Source organism: Mastomys coucha, unplaced genomic scaffold (genome assembly GCF_008632895.1).
Source record: "Mastomys coucha isolate ucsf_1 unplaced genomic scaffold, UCSF_Mcou_1 pScaffold23, whole genome shotgun sequence".
In the NCBI taxonomy this organism is placed as follows: Eukaryota; Metazoa; Chordata; class Mammalia; order Rodentia; family Muridae; genus Mastomys; species Mastomys coucha.
The window spans coordinates 63,234,431-63,257,134 of NW_022196906.1; the positions used below are offsets into that span (position 1 = coordinate 63,234,431).

General features: G+C 44.0%; 1 protein-coding gene across 8 annotated transcripts in view; it reads left to right on the forward strand.

Moving 5' to 3' along the window:
- Positions 1-22,704, forward strand: part of Rora (RAR related orphan receptor A) — a 737,605-nt gene that overhangs the window by 2,432 nt on the left and 712,469 nt on the right. The window contains exons 2-4 of one of the 8 annotated variants that reach the window (XR_004111925.1): positions 7,155-7,222; positions 7,421-8,119; positions 8,208-9,225. The exons of 2 other annotated variants lie outside the window; for them this stretch is intronic. Coding sequence is in view for 3 of the 6 variants with exons in the window: in XM_031345975.1 (XP_031201835.1) it covers positions 7,155-7,222; positions 7,421-7,444 (92 nt within the window). In the remaining 3 variants the exon portion in view is untranslated. Of the gene's footprint in view, positions 1-7,154; positions 7,242-7,420; positions 9,226-22,704 lie in introns of those variants that run through there. 5 more of the 8 variants (XR_004111923.1, XR_004111924.1, XM_031345976.1 and 2 more) reach the window with 5 other exon arrangements.

Consider the following 22,704-nt stretch of genomic DNA (forward strand, 5'->3'; position numbering starts at 1 on the left):
TCTCCAAAGCTCCAAGGAACCAAAATAGAAGCAATGTGCATCTTCCAGGATGGCCTGCTGACCCATATCCCTCTACCCTCTAGAGCCCCCACCCCCGTTCTTTGAAGAAACCGGTCTGTTTGTCTGGTTCTCCAAGGAGATTTAGTGGGAAGGGGGGAAGTAAGGCCCAGACACTCCACTCACATCCTGCACGCAGGCACTAGGTTACATAACAGTCTGAATGGAAAAAAGGAAGGTCAGACATGGAGGCATCCTTTAGCCAACACAGCAGTAGTAATATCTTCCAGGAATTACTTGCAGTTGCAGACCTTGACCTCCAATATAGTGTCTACTTCTCAGGGTTGCCAATTTTGGTGTGTGTGTGTGTGTGTGTGTGTGTGAGAGAGAGAGAGAGAGAGAGAGAGAGAGAGAGAGAGAGAGAGAGAGAGAGAAGAGCACATCTGGGAGAAAAAGAGAGACTGTGTAAGTATGCCGGGTAGTTGTGAGTGCTGTGCAAATGGGAAATGTTTGGGTTTTTAGATGATGTAATGGAGTTGGCAGAATATGCAACTCGGCTCCTGGAGTGTAAGCATAAGAAAATTGGAGCTGGCATCCCATATTAATGTTGCATAAATTACAATATCAGAAAGAAATTAACCTACACACTAGGTGATTATGCCTCTTAAATACTTAAAACATAAAAGCATAGGCTCAAAGCCCAAAGCAAACATCACCACCTTACAATTAGCCCATCCCACCTCCTGGAAGGTGAGTGGAGGTCCTGGGTGAATTGCGAAGTTTCCTGACTTGGGAGGTGTTTCCCAAGGGGCTTTGAGGGCTTGTTTGAAGCCAGCAGATGCTTGGAGTCTATAGGGATAGAGGGTGCATTCTCATGACATTGATGTGACCTCATGAGATATTACCGGGGTAGATTTGAGGCTATTGCTACATTCCTACGTCCTAAGAATCTAAGTGCGAAGCGGATTAGAGACCTTCAGTGCCTGGGCTTTCAAAACCAGATGTGTGGTTTTATAATCTGGAAGTTGATCTTCCTGCGCTCCTTACAACTCCAAGGGAATGGTAGCAGTCTTAATGAAACCTTTCGATTTTCTAGAAAGTACTAATGATGGCTGGTGTCATTCTGCCCAGTCTTTACAGTACTGTGAAAGAGGCGGAAGAAAATAAAAGACAGGCAAGAACCAACATGATGTGTAAAAATGAAAGAAAGAAAAAAACCCACTGTGAATCTTTAATTTAACACGGCTTTCAGGAGCTTTGGGGAGCTGTGAGCATTGTGGCATAACTGTTGTTAGGAACTCTTTTCCAGAATCTCCATATTATATGCGCACCAGAAGCTTACATATTGCACATCACTAAAGTTACCCTCACAGGACTGTGCACCACATAGTGAGAGGGCTTTTAGGACAGGCTAACCTAAAAGAGAGAGAGAGAGAAATATCGAAACCAAAGAATGGGATTAACATGAAGAAGCTGGGTGGGATTGAGGGGCAGCCCCCTGGAAGCTCAGCTGAGAGTGACTTAAAAGTCAGTTAACAGGGCCTGTGTGGCTCTGCTACCCAGAGAGATGCTGGAACTGCATAACTCCTACACTCTGGGAATGCTTCCTCCTCCCTTCTCTCCAGTCCCTGCTGATCCACATTCTGGAAGGTTCTCTTACCTACTTGCCTCTTACCTGGCAACTTTTCTAGAGATGAATTTTCAGATTACCTTCTTCAGGGAATGAATGAGAGAAAAATCCTTTGCCAGGGGGATGAGCTGAATTTTTTTTTTTTAAACTAAAGGACTTTAATTTTCTGGTAAATTGCTCATAAAAGCATTTATAATTATACCCTTTAAAATGCAAAGGAATAATTTTAGAAAATGCATTTCATGATAGTTAGGATAACCTTTCTGTTGCTTCATCCTAATTTCTTGTAAAGAATTGAATTATTAATGTAGAATTTGAGTCCCGAATGGCTAAATGCTTGAAGCACACCCGTTCTCTCTTTTCTAGAACACAGCGGCATTCCGAGGAGCCCCGGTCTTTAGAACGCCTGTCTATGACCCTGAAGTATGGCTGATGCCTTTGCAGATGCTGGGTTCTGGCTTCTCCTCAACTCTTCAGAACACATATGTGTGTGCTTGAGAGTCGGGCAGCACACCCCTTTAATGCAAGGCAGACTCCCGAAGTGGGGTGGAGAGGCACAAGGATGCTAATGGTCAGAATTTCGCCTAAGGATGACAGTGTTCAGAGGACTTGTGGAGACAGCTTAATCACTTTTGGGAAAAAAAAAAGTTTTACCTCTGTCTGAAGTTAACCCTTGATTTGCAAGTAAGAAAAGCCCATGGACCATCCTCTGGTCAATGTCAGATAAAGGCACACATTATTGCCTCTAGAGTCCCCATTTTGCATTTAGGAACTTCTGTGACTTTGGAAAGACTAAGTTGGACGTTAGTGACAACTAATGAGGTTCACAGAACGTGAACTCCATTTTTAAAATGCTATTGTATGCATACATTGTCATGTGTGGGCATTTGTGTACATGAATGTGTGAGCATATGGGACCAGAGGTCGGTGTCAGGTATATTCCTCAATTGCCCTTCCCTTTACTTTTTGAGATAGTCTTTCACTGGACTTGGAGTTCAGTGATTCCACTAGGCTGGTTGGCCAGTGAGCTCCAGGGATCCTCTGATTGGCCAGTGAGCTCCAGGTATCCTCCTGTTTCAGTCTCCCCAGTGTTTCAGTGTTGGGATTCTAGGTGTGTTTTCCCAAACATGGCTTTTGTATATAGGTTCTGGGCACTTCACCAACTGAGTCAGCTCTGCAGCCCTCTTGTCCTATGAATACTTACAGCATGTGTTACTTTTTCGAAGAGTTCTCCTCCTTCCCCTGTGCATTGTCCCACTCTGACCTCTGTTCCTGTGAGAACTTATTAGCATCTGTGAGAACTTCTGAGTCTCAGGAGGCAAAATGCAAAGCTGCTTTTTAGAGATGGGTGTATATGTGTGCTCGTGTGTGTGTGTGTGTGTGTGTGTGTGTGTGTGTGTATGTGTGTGAGATTATGTCCTAATATGACATTTTCTACCCCTCTGCCTCTCACCCTCTGTCTTCTATGAGAGGATATAGGGGTCCTCTAAAGCTGGTGTCTTCCACTTCCTCATGGAGATCTCAGATCCACCCATCAGGATGAGTTATCAATTCTCTTAGAGTAAGGAGACTTTGAACTTGAAAGGGCTTCAGCTACCAGAGCATACACTAATCTAGAATGTAGAAAACATTTCCAAGTCCAAAAATCTCCCTTGCTCAGGGTTTAGGCTAGTGGTCCCTCTTTCTTCCTCTTTCCCTCCCCCTTCTCTTTCTTATATTTATTTTTGTGCCTAATTTGTCATGGGAAATATTTAGAATAAAGCTGTTAAAACTTTTCAACCATGTTTTAGGCTGTGTATTAATAGAATTGTGTAATTTTTAGGTTGATACTTAAAAATAACCCAGATGATTGGTGTTCAAGTCTTGGCTGCTATATGATAAACCACAGTTTTACATTACTCTGAGGGCACCCAGGCATCACCAATGAATTGATTTTTTGTCTGATATTAGATTAACACCATTTATTATGATGTCCTTCCTTTTTGAGTATTTCTTTTCCTTTTTTTACTGTGTGGTTTCCTTTCCTAGCTGAGAGAGAGAGAGAGAGAGAGAGAGAGAGAGAGAGAGAGAGAGAGAGAGAGAGAGAGAGAGAGAGAACACGCACAGGAAAGGTAATTGAATCTTTCCTTGGAGTTTCAATGTCTCCCAGTGCTGTGGGGTCACGGTTCTGAGCATGAATTCTGATTGTACATTACAGAACTGAGAATGGAGCTGGCATTGCAGACCGGCTGAGGTCTGTCCTGATCCCACCTGGAAATGGTTTCTTTTTTTTCTTTCTGTGAAATCTTTAGCAGGACTATTTGCTTCCTTGTTTTCTATGTTGCAAGAAGCAGTCAGAAATTCAATTAGTTGTTCTCAGTTATTGGAAGATTTTACATAATAGGAATTTGTCAACCAGATTCTAAAAGCTTCCCGCTTGTTTACTTGTTTATCTCCTTTTTTTTTTTTTTTTAATTTTGGCTTATTTGAGAAAGGGTCTCACTATGTAACCTAGGTTTCAGGGTGATTCTCCTGCCTCAGCCTCAGGAGTGCTCAGATTACAGTTGTCTGCAAGATTCTTCTTACTTCTTTTTCTAGAGTACTGGTTCTTAACTTCCTAATGCTGTGACCCTTTAATACAATTCCTTATGTTGTGGTGACCCCCCACACACCATAAAATTATTTTCTTGCTACTTTATAACTATGATTGTACTACTGTTATGAATTGTAATGTGAATATCTGATATGCCATCACCAAAGGGGTCATAACCCACAGGTTGAAAACTGCTGCCCTAGAATTATAGAAGATACTAAATCCTCTTTAAGTCTTCTGGGAGACAATTTTGTTTACAAGTCCTGTAATGTGGCTTCATCTCCTGTAAAGGTGATGGTGGAAACCACCACTAACTTGACCATTCCCTTAGGGACATTGAGAACATCTCTGTGGTAGGGGGCTTATGTACCTGGAAGATTAGGAAGCTCCAGGGTTCAAGCGTATAGGAAAGAGTATTTAGAGGCCTGCAGAGGAAGTCCTTTTCAAGCTATGGCCTTTGGGAAGTCTTTCTGGACCACAGAGCTGGCGCCCTCAGCATCAGCATCAGCATCATCACAGAGCTGGTTCCCTCAGCATCAGCATCACCACAGAGCTGACTTCCTCAGCAGCATCGCATGATCACATTTAATGTGAATCATCGATTAGCTTCTGCTGCCTCTGACATCACTGTGTTTGGATTTTTGGTATTGTGGTAGCCAATTATTATTATTATTATTATTATTATTATTATTATTATTAATTTATTGACTTATTTGTTAAAGGCATCAAGAGGATTGTTTTTAAAAGCATAATTATAAGAGAAGAAGAGGTTATAATAAAAACGAAGGTGCCACAGGTCACTGGGTTGGAAGACAGGCTTTCAGCCCCAGGTCTTCTATGCTAATGCTGAAAAGGATTACAGGGAACAGTCCCCTGTTGAGGGACAAATGATTCCCCCCTCCAACATATTTTTATGGCTTTCATGACACAACATCATTATACATTTTGTCACCAAGTCACATAAGAAGGTGCATTAGATGATAACGTTATGGTTTCCTAGAGATGGGTTTATCTACAAAACCTGGGTCCGATGACTGGCTGGGGAGCGCTGTACTCACAGATACTGACAGTACGGGTTTCCCATACCTGCAAAACTGTAGGAGGACCTTGGGCTATCTCAAGATGAATTTCTATCCACTCTCCCCTGACTCTTTCACCAGAGGTTGGAGTGAGACAGAAGCGTAATGGTACATAGGCTACATTACCTCTCAGGTGGAGGCATCTTAGCTGTGTGATTGGGTGTTGGCACTTGCAGTCCAAATTGTCTCAAACTGTTCTGAAATAAGAAAGAAAGTTTCTACATGCAGCCACCCCTCACAGTAGATGAAGTCCTCTGAGACACAAGGAAAGGGTACCACTTAGTGTAAAATCCTCAAGCCGGTGAAAGAGGTATGCACTGTTAAAAATACCTAGCTTACTTTGGGGGAGGATTTGACTGAATACTGATGGAGTTTATGAAATATGAATACAGTGAGTCTCTGTACGTAAGTGGTAGGCGTGTGTGAAAGAAGAAGAAATAAGATTGTGTATAAATGACACTCTGAAACTTGATGGGATTGTAACGTGACAGGAATGGTGGCATGTGGGTCCGTGCTTCACAAGGGGACAGACAAGCAGGCTGCAAAATCCACCTGTCAAACTTGATGTGGGACTAGAAATTATAGAAGAGAAAAACCAGTTGACTTGTCTTTATAGGCAAAGAACATCACCAAGGATAAACAGGAAGCTTGAAAAGAATAGAGATAAACATTTCCAGAAAATCGGGGGGCTGGGGGGAAAGGTGATTGGGGGAAACCACACCAAAAAACCTAGAGGCCAATGTTTGAATTCAGAATGAGGTGTGCCAAACACAATCTTCAGCATTCCAGGCTATCAACTCTAGCAGTGTTAGATATCAGTCAAAGGAAAGACATGAACTTTCAGTTGTGCAAAAGAAATCACCTTGATCTTCCCCAAGCCTGCATACATATATATGTACACACACACACACACACACACACACACACACGTGCACACATATACACACATACACACACACATACACACACAGACATACACTCACACACATATACACATACATACACACACACATAAACACACACATATATACAAACACATACACACACATACACACACATACACATACACACACATACACACACACTACACACACACATACACATATACACACACACATACACACACATACACACACAGACATACACGCACACACATACATACACATACATACACATACATATGTACACACATACACACACACATGCACATACACACATACTACACACACACAATACACATATACACACATACATACACACATACACACATACATACACACACATACACACATATATACACACACATACACACACATACACACACACATACACACACTACACACACATACACATATACACACACATACACACATACACACTACACACACATACACATACACACATACACACATACACACTACACACACATACACATACACACATTACACACACACACATACACACACACTACACACACACATACACACACACTACACACACACATACACACATACACACTACACACACATACACATACACACATACACACATACACACTACACACACATACACATACACACACTACACACACACACATACACACACACTACACACACACATACACACATATACACTACACACACATACACACATATACACACTACACACACACTATACACACACACATATACATACACATACACACATACACACTACACACACACATACACACACATACACACACACATACTACACACACACACACACACACACACACACACACACTACACACCAGGACTCAGAGCTGCATAGGATGCCATCTCCCTGCCTTGTTCTGATTAATTGACAGCTTATGCTATATGCTTCTTTCCTGAAGGTGACTTTATAATCTCTAGGCATCGACATGTCTCCCTGAAGTTGAGGAAGGAGAACTCACCAGATAAAGTGTGTTTCGCTGAGTGAGGTATTTGGGGGTGGGGTGGGAAAAGAATGATGAAATGGCGCAAGGGACTGGTGAGCAAAGAGGTTAAGACACCCATTGGGGGCTGGGAATTATGGGCTGTGGGTGAAGGTGGGGACAGAGACTCTGTGTGCCAGAGAGGCATCAGCAAGGATCTGAAATTTTAAATTACCTTTAACAAGGACACTGAAAATGAGGCACGTTGACACGTTGAGGAGTTATGATGAACTTGTCGAGATTGCCAATCGACAGAGGCAGGTGAGGGAATACTTAGGAAAACAGACGGCTAGAGCAGCTCTGAAGGGCAGAGAGTTCAACTTTCTGGGGCGCCAAGGGGATTGGTGGGTGTGCTTATTGACGCTTCCAATTAGTTTTAGAGAAACCTGAAGAACTGGACAAAGATGGAGGAAAGGCAGCCAGATGTGATCCTCAACTTGCAGCAGCAGAGAGCCTCTCTCGTCCCTTAGGAACCATGGCAGAGTCACGGACAGGAATGAGCAGGTGAAAAAGAGCGCATCTTGAAACACCCAGTCACAGAGAAGCCACGTGTGCTTATCAGGGCTGGAACCTTGTAAATAAACTGCATCTCCTTCCCCTTTTAGTTTTCAGTTGGGAAACCAGTGGATGATGAAGAGGCCATGATATAGTCTGTGCTCCACAGGGGCATCGGCATGCCAATGATATTCTCTCTAAAAGTACAGGGCAGCTGGGAGGGTGAACTGCCAGTAACTCTCAATTGCTCAGGTAACGAAGTATGGAGAAAACTAAGCCAGATGAAATAATTTGATTCCTGGGATGGTGCTCGGAGTGGGCTGGCTGACATGGCGAATATGGAACTGATAAGTCATATTACCTCGCTCTGGTCCTCTCTCCCACTTGAGGTGAGCACCTATGGACAGGAATGTGGGAACCTGAGGGCTGTGTGCTGAAGAACCCAGCGCCTAACCCAGATAGTATAACATTTTACAGTGTCAGAGATGACAGCCCGAGATTGGCGCAGTTCACTGAGGTCTTTCTCAAGACCCCCACAGAGCTACTTGGAAAATGGAAGCTATGCTGAAAGAACTTCTGGAACATTTTGAACCTTGCCTGTGGACCTGAGTGTGGGGCTGTACACTAGGCACGGATACACACTTGCCACTACCCCTTTGTTAGGCAAAATGGGAGGGTGAGAGGGTGTCCTGAGGCCTCTCTAGACCAGCTCCGCCCCAACAGCAGCAAATCAGGGATACCTACAAGCCTGGGATTACATCCCCAGGTGGCAGTGAGGGTGTGACCAAAGCCCAGATCTTCTGCTCTCTCATCTCATGCCCCTTTCCACTCATGTGCAGGTCCTCAGACGTCCCTGGAAAAAGAACACCAAGTCCCTCCCCTCCAGGAAAATTACCCTAAGGATATTTAAATGCATACACAAGGTCATCTAGCCCGGTGTGATTCTGTTATGAATTAAAGTACATATTTATTTTTTTTACTACATTCTATTTATTTATTTATAATAAAACATTTATTATAATTAAAGTAGACCGTGAGTCTCATGTTCTGATTCCGTAGAAAGTCCAGTATGGTTTGCAGAGTTGAGCACCTGCTGTGGAGAACCTGCTGGAACAGGCACAGCGGTGCATACAGTGAACAGTGCACACTCTGCCCACAGAGGTCCTTCCTCAAGGCTGAGGTGCAGGTTGTGCTCCTGATGGAGGTGTTTCCAAAACCAGATCTGCAAACAGAAGGCTGCAAGGCCCCCCCCCCAAAAAAATAGAACCTCGTCACAGTAGAAAACTCTTCTTTCTTAAAAATGATTTATGTGCTTATTTAACCCACTGAGTCCAGTTTGCGCTGCTCATACATGCAGGTCCACTGGCGCATGGGCAGCCTTTCAATGGCCATATATCTAAAGGCAAGTGACTGTCCTTTGAAAGAGAGTGTAAGCAGGGTGCAGTATATGGGAGAGGTTAAAGGGAAGAAAGGGAAGAGGAAAATGATATAATCTCAAAAAAAAAAAACCTTTAAAAATTTAGAAAGTGACTGTTTCTCCCCAGGCAGCCATTAGCTGCCAATAGCTGCTCAGCTTGGATTGGGGCCTTGGGATTCCCTCCCTATCCTGTGCTGGAATTTTTAACAGGCTTGATCTTGCATGGGTCTTGTGCAAGAAACCACAAGTTCTTGGGTTCTTGAGTGCACTAGGGGTGTCATGTCTAGAAGAGAGCATTCACAGCATCCGCTCATCTTCCTGCCTCATGTTCCTGAGCCTTGTGGGGGGAGAGGGCATGGGGGTTAGGGAAGTGGGAAGGGGTGGGGGTGGGGGACTGTGGGGTGTTCCTAACATGGAAGAAAATCTATGATTTATTCTAAACGAAAAATAATGTCATTCTTTCTTTTATAAAGAAAGTTACAGTGTATGCATGAATGTGTATCTGTATATATTGAATATAGTTGTGTAAATAAATGAACTTGGACCCACAAACTTAAATGAAATAATAAAGTGATCAGGAATAGGTGTTGGCATTATCTGGTTTTCATTTTTCTTTATTGAGGTTCCTGAATTATGAATGTACATTTTTAAATTAATTAGTTAATTAATTAATTAACATCCCAAACATGAATGTATAATTTTTGTAGTGGAAAAATAATCTTTTCTTCTAAAAAGATTGTGTGTTGTGAAACTGAGGGTGCGTGGGTGAAACTGAGGGTGCGTTGAAGAGTCTAGTTCTGAACTCAGAGTCTGTGATGTTTCACAATCATTCAGTTTTACTCCTCTACGGAACAAGACATTTTGAAGATCATCCTCTAGAAAAGGGGCATGCAGCCTGATTTTAGGAGGGTTCAGGTTTAGGAATTCCTTGGCCCTTGAGATACTTGTGGTCTGATGCCCAATGAAATATGCAAATTCTAAGCCACTTTGGGGGTGCACACACACACACACATACACAAACACTCATACATGTGTGTGTACAAATACACATGCACACCTGGGTATGCATACACAAGTACATATGTACACGTGCACACACACACACAAAAGCTTTTCACATAAAGTATTTGCATTTATCTGAGCTTCATTGTTATTTTTGTTTTTTGTTTTCTTAAAATACACATCATGGCCCTGAGAATTAGCTTCATTACATATTTAGGAGATGTTCCTTATAACTATCAAAGACCAGTCCAAGGTGGGAGGTAGATAGAGACATTGTAGGGCTTTGGCATGGAATGGGAGGGGGCAGGGGGTCTTCATAGTAACTCAAGTGGAGTTCCAGGTGCTGTTCATTATGATCTGGGAGAAGACAAATAATATAAATACTTATATTATTATAATCATACCATATCTTGATGCCATTTTTAGCATACATTTGTTATTACCCTATTACATGTATGAGTGCATCTGCCTTAGACTGGCTCAGAATACAAATTCTAGGATTCCCTCTGTGTGGCTTAGAGCAGACATGTGTGAGAGCACATGGTTGCTTTCCTTTTATTTTATGTCTTTAAGTGTTTTGTTTGCATGTGTATCTGTACACCACATGTATGTCTGGAGTCCAGAATAGCACATCCTATCCTCTGGAACTGGAGTTACTGACAGCTGCAATCTGCCACATGGGTGCAGGGCATTGAACCCAGGACCTCTACAAAAAGTGGTCAGTGCTCTTGACTAAAGTTTCATTTCCTCAGCCTCTGGCATGGCATTTCTTTAACTCAACAAATAGGCCCTAGGCCCGTTCTCTGGGTTGGATACTGTGCTGTGCTCTAAGCAGCCAGCAAGGAAGCTGGATTCTTGCCTTGCTGACCTTTACATTCTGGCGGGAATGTGCCTCGCTGTTACCTTAGCTTCAGATGATGTTCCTGGCATGTTTTGCCTGTTGGACTTCTGTGGCTTGTATGTCATTTCCTTTCCTCTCCTCCCACCTTTTCCTGGTCCTGTGCTCTCATCTCTTCTTCTCAGACCTTCTATGATCAGTGTAGATCCCAATAACATCCACCCTCTGCCCACTATAATTTCCAATATCCCTGTTTTCACAAATATTGGTTGCATGAACCAAGGGCTCCCTCCACCATCCATATGACCGCTTCTCCCAGTTCCTTTAAGACTCTTGTTATCTTCTAGTATCATTTCCTTTCTGTGAGCCTGCTCTCCACATGATCAGGAGCACAGTTTATATTTTTACCAACATGCAATCTCTTGGGTAAAGTAGATCCCTGTTTGTTGTGCAGATGTTCTTTCCTATGTCATTATACAAAGTTTCCCCAGCTCGGTGTTTCTCAGTTGCTTGTCCACCTTCTGTGTTCTTGGGCTTCGGTAAGGTTTGGAGCCAGCTGTACTTGTTTGTTCCATGTCTGTCTCTGTTGGATCCAATGTTACCCTCCAACCCACCCTCAGAGCTAATCCAGACCCCATCATTTCAAATTGCTCACATTTTGAGATCTAGTACACGTACCTGGTTTGTTGTGAGCCTGGCAGAAAGGTGGCAGAAGCGAGTGGCAGAGTGAAGGTGCAGGTATGCCCTGTGCGGTGTGTCCTGAGTTCATTAAGCTAAAAACTGGGGAGGGTGATGTTGCTACCTTTGCTGAGATGGTCACTCCTGGTGCTGCTTGCCAAGTGCCTCCCAGCAGATCTTGGGAACAGATATGTGTGTGGCTCTGATGTTGGTGGTGACGATGACTGACACAGTGCTGTGGGTCCCCTTACACACGTCTCCTTCTTTCGCTCAGGTCTTGAGCCCCCTTTGAGACTCAGGTCTCCAGCATTTCCTGCTTGGTTCTGTGAAGTGAGCATGAATCCCAGGGGCTTCAGTGAAGTTCCTGACACCTCCTCATGGCCAGTTCCCTTCCTGGGACTGGGGCTACTCCCTATCATTCAACTGGACCACCATGGGCTGGATCTGCAAAACGGGCATGTGACTGGAGTTGAGCCCCTTCACCCAATGTTAGGGTTGCCTCCTGTTACCTCTCAGACCTTCTTGGGGACCATAAGCAAGCCCAATCCTACCCATTTCCTTTCTGTAGTCCCGCTGTTCCCATAGTCCCCTCTGGCCTTTGGCCTGCTCTAGGCATACAGGCTGGGATAGCTCCATCTTTCCTACTGGCCAAACTCTGATGCTTTCTCTTGCTTCATTTCTCATTGTTCCTCACCCTCCCTCCCCTTTTACTCACAGACTCCTCCCTGTCTGCAAGGGTTCCCTTCAACTTGTTCTTCTGTAAGGTTCTACTCTGGTGACTGACTGCTGAGTCTTTAAATTGTGATCTAATAATTTACGTGCACTTTGCAAGCAATACTCTCAGAGACTCCCAACCTGTTTGCATTTCTGATACAGTAGCACTATTGATAAGCAGGCAGCAGGAGAAAAAATAGTGAAGGGTACCACAGTGGTACCAGGGAAACCCAGGAAAGTAACATTAGCAGGAGCAGAGGGCATGCCTCTGGATTATAGCATCTTTTCTTGGAGAATCAATTCCACTTGCCAAGGGTCTTTATTGATTTTGCTTGTACTTGGACCAGTATAGGTCAAAGTCAAAAGAGGAAGAGACATGGCATGCTCGAGGAAGAGAAGGGTGATCAGAATCCCATCTTTCTGCCAGGATGGTTTGTGTTTGATACACTGTGTGGCTTTTACAGACTTAATTGGCTCTGTGATTAGGTGGCTTTATTTCTTCATTCAAACACACTGAAAGCTGATCCTAATATTCAGTGGTAATGAAAATAGAGTAATGCTGTAATAACTGTTCCATTGTAAAGCAAATTACACCATTAAGCATCTCTTTTGTCTAATTTGTGTTGGTGATAGTATACACACACACACACACACATACACACACACAAACACACACAGATGATAGCTGGTATTTAAGAAATAAACTAGCAAAGAGAAGTCCTATTCCTAAAATATACTCAGGGAACAAAAATAAATTGTCACACACACACACACACACACATATATGTATATATATATGTATGTATTACACACACAGGCAGATGTACACAACATATGTGTCAAGTACCTGTACATATGTTTATATACAAAATACATACAGACACATAGAACATACATAAATGTCAAGCAGATTGATAATACAGTACATTGTACTGGCATGAAATACTTGGCTGTGTTGCCTTTAATGAACCTGAGCCTGGCCAGATGATCTGCTACAGTAGGTTAAGCTAGTGATGCCACCAGCACCTTCATCCTTACTGTCACGCCTGAGGACTTTGATCCCCTGAGATTCTCAGGAATGTTAGTCACTTTCCTTTGTCATCTGCCCTCTCCCAAGGAAAGTGCCACAATTTGTGTAGCACAAAGATGGAAGCAGATGTTTGGACATTAAGTCATAGCTAATCCCTGAGAGCAGAAATAGGATTCAGGGAGGCAAAATTCAGTGTGATTTCCCCATTGGGACATGTCAATTAAGAGCCTAAGTGAGTAGGTTCGTGTGACTGTGTCCCTTAGCTACAGGGTCCTGGCTTTGCTGGTGGGATCTGTATATTGGAGTGAACAAGGTTCCAGTACCTAAGCTGGTATCTCTAGGGAGGTCTTAAAAACTTTCCTGTCTGTGTGTACTCTGTGTTGCTGTCTCCAACCAAGGCTTCCATCTCTTAAGTTTTATGGAACCCAGAAGTTCTGAGACACTATATGCAGGGGCACTGAGAAGTCTCTCACCTGCTTTTACTCTAGGGGTTTTCTTTGACAGTACCTTCAACTCTGCCCCCTGCTAATCAGGTGCCCCAGAAGACCTTATCTGGAGAACTGGGATTTTTATGTAGTTTAGAACACACTTAACTTTCAAAGATAGAATGCCTGCTCTCGTGACCAAATTATTTGAAGAAGATCAGCTTTATAAACAACTGCACAGTACCTGTATCTGAAATCAAGAATGTTGATTTTTAAACTCCTGGAGGATGTAAATCAGAAGGAATACAACATCAATGCCTGGCATCTGGATTAAGAATATAGTTAGTGGGGAAATTTATTGCAACACTCCATGAGAAAATATCAATATCATCTTGTGCCTAATAAAATGTTATAATGAAAATTACCACAGAGCTTGACAACATCTCTTTATTAATTGGCCTTTTCCATGATTATTTTCTTAGTAGCAAATGCATTCTGCTTTTCTGGCTCATTAGTCATAATCCGTAGTGAATTCGCAGTTTGTTGTTCCAGCTATGCTTGTCTTCCTATGGGCTCAGTCCCTGTAGGGCAGACTTGTAGGTTTTTCAATAGAGTAAGGCCTCACATCTCTGTGCCATTTACTCCTGCACCCATTGAGCACCCTCAGGATGACAAAGATGGGCCTGCAGCTCACTGTGAGAAGGCCAGCGGACATAAACCTGGGATCAAACAAAAGAAAATAGTCTTTGGAAGCTTTGGATTTTGTTTTAGACAGGATACTGTATAGCCCAGGCTGGCCTCAATTTTGCTACCTAGCTGAGGATGACTTTGACCTTCTGGTCCTCTTGCTTCTAACTCTCAGGTGTTGAGGTTGCAAGGGCATCCAGTTTATGCAGGGCTGGTCATTGAACCCAGGACTTCCTGTGTCATAGACAGACCTTGGACCAACTGAGCAACATCCCCATTCTGAAAGCTTCAGATGCTTCAAAGCAATGTCACGGGTAGTCATTTTGATTCATCAAGTGTTTATTGATCCCTGACTTTGTGCCAGGTCCCAAGTTTGTTAATGAAGGAACAAAGGTGAATTGCTAGGGGAAGTGATGGGTGGGAAAGACACATTAACTCATTTTTTAAAAAAATGCACAATGTACCCATTAACAAAATATAACAGTATGTATAAGAGAGAGAAAGAGAGAGAAAAAGAGAGAGAAAAAGAGAGAGCGGGTTGGTGAGAAGCCAGAGAGTTGGAGAGGAGCCAGAGGAGCTAGGAAGAGTTTGCTAGTGTGGGTAATGTACCTGGGTTAGAGGAACAATGGTGAGATTTTTCTAGGTAACCTGAAAAAGTATGCCAGGCTGAGAGGGTCACAGTGTTGATGGCTCATTCATGTCACGTGGATGAAGTATTGCTTAAACTTCAGGAGGAGGATGTTGGTGAGGAGCAGGAAGTAGGGGTGGAGAAAGTGGGCTGGGGCTGACTGAGGCATGCTGGGCCTTTTTCTCTATCACAAAACATTGAGTAGCTGGAATGTGTCTGATTTCTTTCTGATAAACTCCTGGGGCGTAAGTCTGTGGAGATGGAAAATTGACAGTGCAGACCCCAGCCTAATCAGATACCCTCTGAGGCAAATCTGGAGGGCCAGGACTTAAAGGAGACAGGAGGCAGGAGGATGGAATCTAAGGTTGAATTTCCCAAGTACAGGATGGGAATGGGGGTGGGACAATCAGGTGGATTCTAGAGGGAGGGGCTGCTGGGGTGGAGTTATAGGCTGCAACAGTTTCATGGGTTGAGGATGAGCAAGGAAGAAGTAAAGTGCTCAGTTTGGAGTTCGATAAGCTGGAGGTGCCAGGGAAAGGGATGTTGGGCAGCTGGGAGAATGGTTTAGCAGGGAGCATGGAATAGTATCTTACAAATGGGCTTAGGGAACAAAGAGTCAGGAAGAGCCTAAAACTTAGGTAAGCTAGGTTGGAGACAAGAAATGGAGCTCGGGGCAGGGCTCTGCCAAGGGCCTTGGAAGGTTAAATTTTTATGACTAAGAGGTCTAGGGTCCAAATGCATGTGGCTGGCTGGGAAGTCGAAGGATATGTATGGTGACAAGAGGGAGAAAAGGGTTTCTTTAACATACTGAAGATTCAGGAGCTGGGGGAAGAGGGCTCAGCCTGTAAAAGGCTCACTGCACAAGCATGAGGGACTGAGTTCTAATCCCAGCAGCCACATAAAACCTCCATGTGGGAGCAACTGTCTATAATCACCTCTGTGGCCAGCCAGTTTAAATGAATCTCTGAACTCTAGGTTCAGTGAGAGATGGATTGAGGAGGACTCCTGACGTCAGTCCCTGACCTCCATACCCACATACACATGCATAGACTCCATGCATACAGCCAAAGCTGGAGTTCCTCCACGCACTTGGAAACAGCCGGAATGTCTGCAAAGCCAGAGTCAGGGTCAAGTTGCCTTTGAGTTTCTTCTGCTTCTACGGTGATCCCTTCCTGATTCCTAATTGATGAGTGAAGAATTGCTGCCTCCCCCCGACACTTGCTCTGACTTTCTGCACAGCCCAGCATTGATTTATCCTGCCTCTCAAGGGAATCTGCCTCACACTTGGCAGAGCCTCAAGGCTGGAGAAGTGGGATGAATAGGAGCTTTGCAAGAGGTCTCTGTGCTGCCCCGGGGGAGAATGGCTGTGTGGGAGAGAAAGTTGAAAGGGGAGCCCGGGAAAGGGTGTGAGACCTTCAAAGGATGGAGCTAGCCAGGGGACACACTCAATGGAAATTTTTCTTTTATGGTTGATCCAAAAGAGAAAGGGAAACACAGAGTGTGTTGGTCAGGGAGACGATAGATATTGGGTGTGATTGTACTGAGGTCTCCATTGCTGTGTGGTTTAGACACCTACTGTTCTTTCTGCTCGCGCTCTCTCTCTCTCTCTCTCTCTCTCTCTCTCTCTCTCTCTCTCTCTCTCTCTGTGTGTGTGTGTGTGTGTGTGCTCATGCTTGATGACCAAATGAAAACCCAGCTGTTGGTCCTAGTTCCTTTAAACAGTGCTATCACTGACTGCCTTAGAGCTTGAGGCCAGCCCTGGGCTAGGCTCACCCCAGTGAGATGCAGGTATTCACCCATCCTCACCTCCCTGTGTTGTGGTGCATGGCTCATGCTGGCATGACAAGCACTTTGCCAACTGAACCATCATCCCTGCCTCTGTTTCCCAGGGTCTTTTAGGTGGGCAACTGCCTCTGGAAATCCTGGCAGAAAGTTGGTCCTGGTCCCAGTCCCAGAAAGGTCTAAGAAAGTGTTGTGTGATTATCAGGGGGACCTGTGGAGTTCAAACCAGCCAGACACTAATTGGCTGACCTCCCCTTAACTCTGGTTACTGCCAGGAGGAGTTAGCCTTGGGAAGAGCCACAGCCTTCTGGAATACACTATTGTTTTCAGTGAGCTCTGACAGAAGGTCCTCCCAACCACATCCACTAATGTGTCATTGGAGTTACTTGTGTTATCTCTGTCCTATGAAATTAGAGGCCTTTGCCCACAGTGTGCTAAGTCGATTAAAGGAAAGCCTGTTTTGAATGGTGTAGGGGAAAACCAGGCAGATACCGGGAAAATAGCACTCGGGTGTTTGATCTGACAGTGGGGAGGCCTTGGGAAGCCGGTGTCTTCTAATACCTGAAAGCTGAGCTCTGGCTGGAGCTTTCTTCAAAGGGTTTATATTTTGTCTGTGGGCACAGTGGGGAGAGGGTCTGCAGTGGGCGATGGGGGTGTCGCTCCTTCCCATTGCTGTTTTCTCCTCTGCCTTTTTAACATTGCAGAGAGCCTCTAGGTCATGCCCTAGACCCTGTTCAGGACATCAGTGACCAAACAGTCCCCTTTTGTTAGGCCAGAGTTCTATTTTTTCCCCCTCTTGAAAGGTGCCCTTCAGGACAGCAGAGCCTTTCTTTGGGCTGTTTATAATTGAGCCCTGCGGAAACCTAAACAGAATTCAGTCTCAGCCCAAGCCAAGTGCCTCCTTTGCCTAGCTAGACAAAGCTAACCCCATGCAGGATGAAATCTCACCAGCTGGTCACCAGAGAAGCACCTTGGGGAGCTCTCAGTGTGACTTTTCTCCCTGACCACCATCCCATAAGTCATTGAAGGCTGAGGGCCAGGCCTTGGGGTGCCGAAAGGCCAGATGAGAACTGTGGCTCTTGGTGAGGGAGGGTAGGCTGGGCTGTGTCTTAGAGGTTCCTGTGTCAGCTTGAAGAGCTCTGAGGATTTCTGTTGGGGAGTCTCTTAGTGCTGGAAGGCGAGTTGTGTGCAGTGTAGAAAAGACCTCTTATTTGTGGTTTAAACTTTTAATTACGTTCAAATATTTATTTTTCCTTTCCAAAAATGGTTTACTTACTATTTATTTTATTTTAGCTTTTGATATTAGCAGGTTCTCATTCTAGTTTAGGCTAACTTGTAACATGCTTTGTTACCTCAACTTTGCAGCAATCCCTCTGCCTCAGCTTTCTGGTGCTGATTCCAGGTGTGAGTCACCACTCCCTGCTACCTCCCTCCTCGCCCTCCTCGCCCTCCTCTTCCTCCTCGCCCTCCTTGTCCACCTCGTTTTCCTCGTCCTCCTCATCCTCCTCGTCCTCCTCATCCTCCTCTCCCTCCTCGTCCTCCTCGTCCTCCTCTCCCTCCTCTCCCTCCTCGTCCACCTTGCCCTCCTTTTCTTTCTTCCCCTTCCATCTCTTCTCTAAGATGAAAATGTCGGTAGTTTTAGGCTACCTGGCTTCACTTCCAGCATAACTATACCTGCCTGTTTCCTTCCAAAAGCTGGGTAAACTGGGTTATTTGAGGAAATTGGGATTTGATAACTTAGAGGTTGTGCAGTTTGGAGGTTATACCATTTTATTCTGTAATAATGGTTATGGGGTTAACCTCTGTGATTTGAAGCAGAATCTGTGTTTCCCACCCCCCAAATGGTGTAGATCAGAAATCCTCGCTGCTTTCTGTTCCGAATTTTCTCCCCACATTAGATATGAACTAAAGGGTCCTTTGGGCTAACTGAGGTGAAAGGCAGGAAGAAGACGGGCTTTGCCAGAGAAATAGAAATTGGTCAGAAACCTTCTAATCCCTCCACCCTTGAGCCTCTTTATCACATGAGACTGCCGATATATTTAAAATCTGAGCTGCTTCATGTGTGGGTCACTGAAGGCCTCCATCCTTTGTTACTCCTGTGGTCTTCCCAAATTTCCAGTGAAAGCAATATTTGCTTTTTTGAGGCAATATTTGCTTCAAAACCATGGGATCAATCACCTGCCAGAGCTTTTGAACATACAAATCCCCAGGAGAGGGACATTTTGAGGAAAGATGTCGCTTAGAGGCTGAGGTATATTTTCAGAAGTGAGGGCCTGGTTCTACGATGGGGAAGTCGAGCTAAATATGCAGTTTTATTTTCATTTTCATTCCATGCTAAGGCAAAAGTGTTGGGAGATAGACCGTATATGCATAAAAATGTTGGTGCACGAGTGGCCCCTTGCAAGAGGCAGAATGAGGGACTCTGGGTAGCTCTATCCCTATTCCTAGCTAATGTACCCGCTTGCCTTCCTAAGGAAGGGTCCTTGTGCAACCACTTAACCTGGGAGAGCTGCAGGCCCATAAAGGAGGTATGTGGTGAACTACGCCAGTTCAGCATCTATAGCAAAATGTCTCAGGCTGGTACCTGAAGTAACATTTGTTTTCCGACTATTGAGATTTCAAGCTTCCTGGCTTGGCAATTGACATATCTTCACTTAAGCTGTCACATGGTGGGATGGGGATGGGGCCAGTCTTCCTCTTATTATTTTTATTTTTGTTCTCTGGGTGTCTATTCATATGTGTGCAGATACACATGGACATGTGTATACAGTCCAGAAGTCCACCTCAGGAGTCATTCCTTATCAGCCATCCACCTTGATTTTTGAGACAGGCTCTCTCTCTCACACACTCCCCAGGGATTACATATGCTACACACTATACCTATTCTTTTAGTGGGCTTCTAGGGAGTTTCTAGGACTCGAACTCAAGTCTTCATGCTTGTGTGGCAATCAGTTTACCAACTGGGCCATCACCACCCCCAGCCCTCCCTCTCACTTATAAGAATAGTGATCCTTTTCTGATGGGCTCAAAGACCATGGCTTCATCTAGTTCTGTTTAAGTCTCAGGAACCCCATTGGCTAATGCCTACAACTACAACATAGATGTTTGTGGGGGACTAGACCTTTAGAGCATATCTTGGCCAGTTCTTAAAGTGCATACACATAATTTTCATGGTGATTGACTTGTTTTCAAAGTATTGGTTCTTTCTTGCTTGTTTGTTCAAACAGTAGAATAAGTTTATCATTATGATCCTGTATCATCATTTGATATGTCAGTGGATCCCAAGCTAATTGAACTTATATTATCATTTGTTTTAAATTAGAGTTTGTGATTTACTTTTCATTTTTTCCTGGTAATTTGGTGACAAGTTCCTTTGTATTCTGCCTAATTGGGCTGCACTTTTAATTTTGTGACAAATGGAGGTTCTATTTTACATTTCTGTTAGACTGACAAGCCCGAGGCTGGATCTGAATTAGGGAGTTTGCAGTAGGACCAATTGAAGCTTCTAAGAGTCCTCTCCCATGCATCTTTTAGGGTCAGGCAGGAGACTTCAGTAGAAGGCTCTGAGATGGCAAGAGACTGAAATCTAGAAGTACTAAGGTAAGCTGAGAATAACTAGACCATGGGTTATTCAGAATGAGATATATTCCATAAACATATCTGTAACTTAGGCACTTCTGGGTGCCTCGGTGTCACTGGTGCCTAATATTGATGTAATGCAAAATACTAAATGTTAAGGTTACCCAGGACAGTGTTGGGGCCACCTGGTTCCCATCACAGCTTAGCTCTTTGATGTAAGTAGCCCCAGTCGGTGTCTTTTCCCTAAGAAGAAAAGACACTGTACTCTTCTACAGTACAGAGATGTCCAGAGGTATGACTTCCCAATAGCCCTGATGTTCTGGGATCTTGTGACAGAGATCCCACTTACTTACAGAACCACAGAACATCAATGCTTCCGTTCTATAACTGTTGAGGCATGATTTGAAATGACTCCCTCTTAAGAGTGAAGTCATAATGCTTTAGTAAATTTACAGACTTTCACCTCTACCTCAGTATATTTGGATGTTCATATCATGCCACTACCTCAGCCTACTTAGACATTCATAGCATGCCAAGACGGTACCTTGTTATGTTCCCTTCTTACTTCTCCATACCCCACCCTGACCTGTGATAGCCGTTAGTCTTCATTTACTGTTTCTAGACATTTCACTGAAATTGAATTATATAAAATGTAGTCTTTGGATATGGCTGATTTCACTGGGCATAGTATTTTTAGGACTCATCTGTGCCATAGAGTGTATTAGTATAGGCTTGATATCCTAATTTTTTTTTAAAAGTCCCAAATCTAGGCTTTTCAAAATTTTAAATATTCACATAGATTTTACTGGCTATACATTCCTCATTCACAAGTTTCAGAGTTTCAGATTTTCACACTGGAGGTGCTGAACTTTTTCCCCTTTTTCTGAGTCACCAGTAGTTCATTAAATGAAGACACCACATTTTCTAATCCTTCCATAACTGATGGGCTCCTTTTTTTTCTTTGTGCTCTATTCTGAGATTCACTTATTCTCATGATAGGCTTGTACACATCTGCAAAGAACTCATGTCTTTTAGACAGAGACAAAGCCTTTATTCTATGGCCTTCTCTTGTGAGAAAGACTAGAATTTTGCAAGACCTTTCAAGGGAATAGCCTGTGACACTTGGATCATCTAGAGTGTAGCTAGGCAGCTATGCACCTGTTGGTGTGTTTTGTAATCAGGCTCCACTGTAAATTTCAGGAAGGTACCATGGATGTGCACACCTATGAATATGGATGCATACATATATTTATGTATTTATTTGTTTGTTTAAGCTAGATCTCATGTAGCCCAGGCTACCCTTCAACTCACCATATAGCTGATGATGTCCTGACTTCTGATTTCCCTAGCTCTACCTCTTGGGTGCTGGGGTTACACATGTGTACTGCTGTGCCCCATTTATGTGCTTCTGTTCATGCTAGACAAGCAGTGTACAAACTGAGCTACATCCCTGGCTTTGGAGGTATAAACTACATGCATACATTATGTGTGCATGTACATATGTACTATTTGTATACACACACACACACACACACACACACACACACTTCCCAGCTGCATAAGAGGATTTACTCCCATGCAAAGCAGGCACTGGTTGCAGTCTTATTGAGCATGATAATTGTAAACAATATCAGTAATATCTTTGGGATTTAGAAGCTTCCTATTCCCAGTGGTGTAAGTGTACTTTAGTATGCCTTGTTCTGCCTCCTGGGAAAGCTTAATCTCAGTTGCATCCATGTGGGGGAATTGATGAGAGATGGCCAAGCTCAGACATTCTACAGTAAGCACGAATGCCTCCCCTTGACTCTTCTGAGGCACTGGGACGCTGTGGGTAGAAGTGGCTGTGTGCTGCCAGGCTGCCCGGAGGACCAGGTGTGATTGTACCGTGGTTTTTCTCTCCCATAGTTTGAAAGAAGGAATCTTCTGTCAGGAAGGAACTCTTAGAAGAGATATGCTGGGGGCTAGAGGGGGCACTGTTGGCTGGGAGAGGAGGAGGGAGAAGCTCGATATCCTCTCTCAGTTGCGAGCACATCATCACGGCACAGCAGTGAAAGGAGGAGGATGTGTGTAGGAGCCTGTGTCTGAGGATGGCTGTCTTGAACTGATATTGTATTTGGTGGTGGCTTATGCTTCATAATATTAGTGAATATGGTAGCATCCACAGCCCCTCTTGACACTGTTGCTGGAGGTCCCC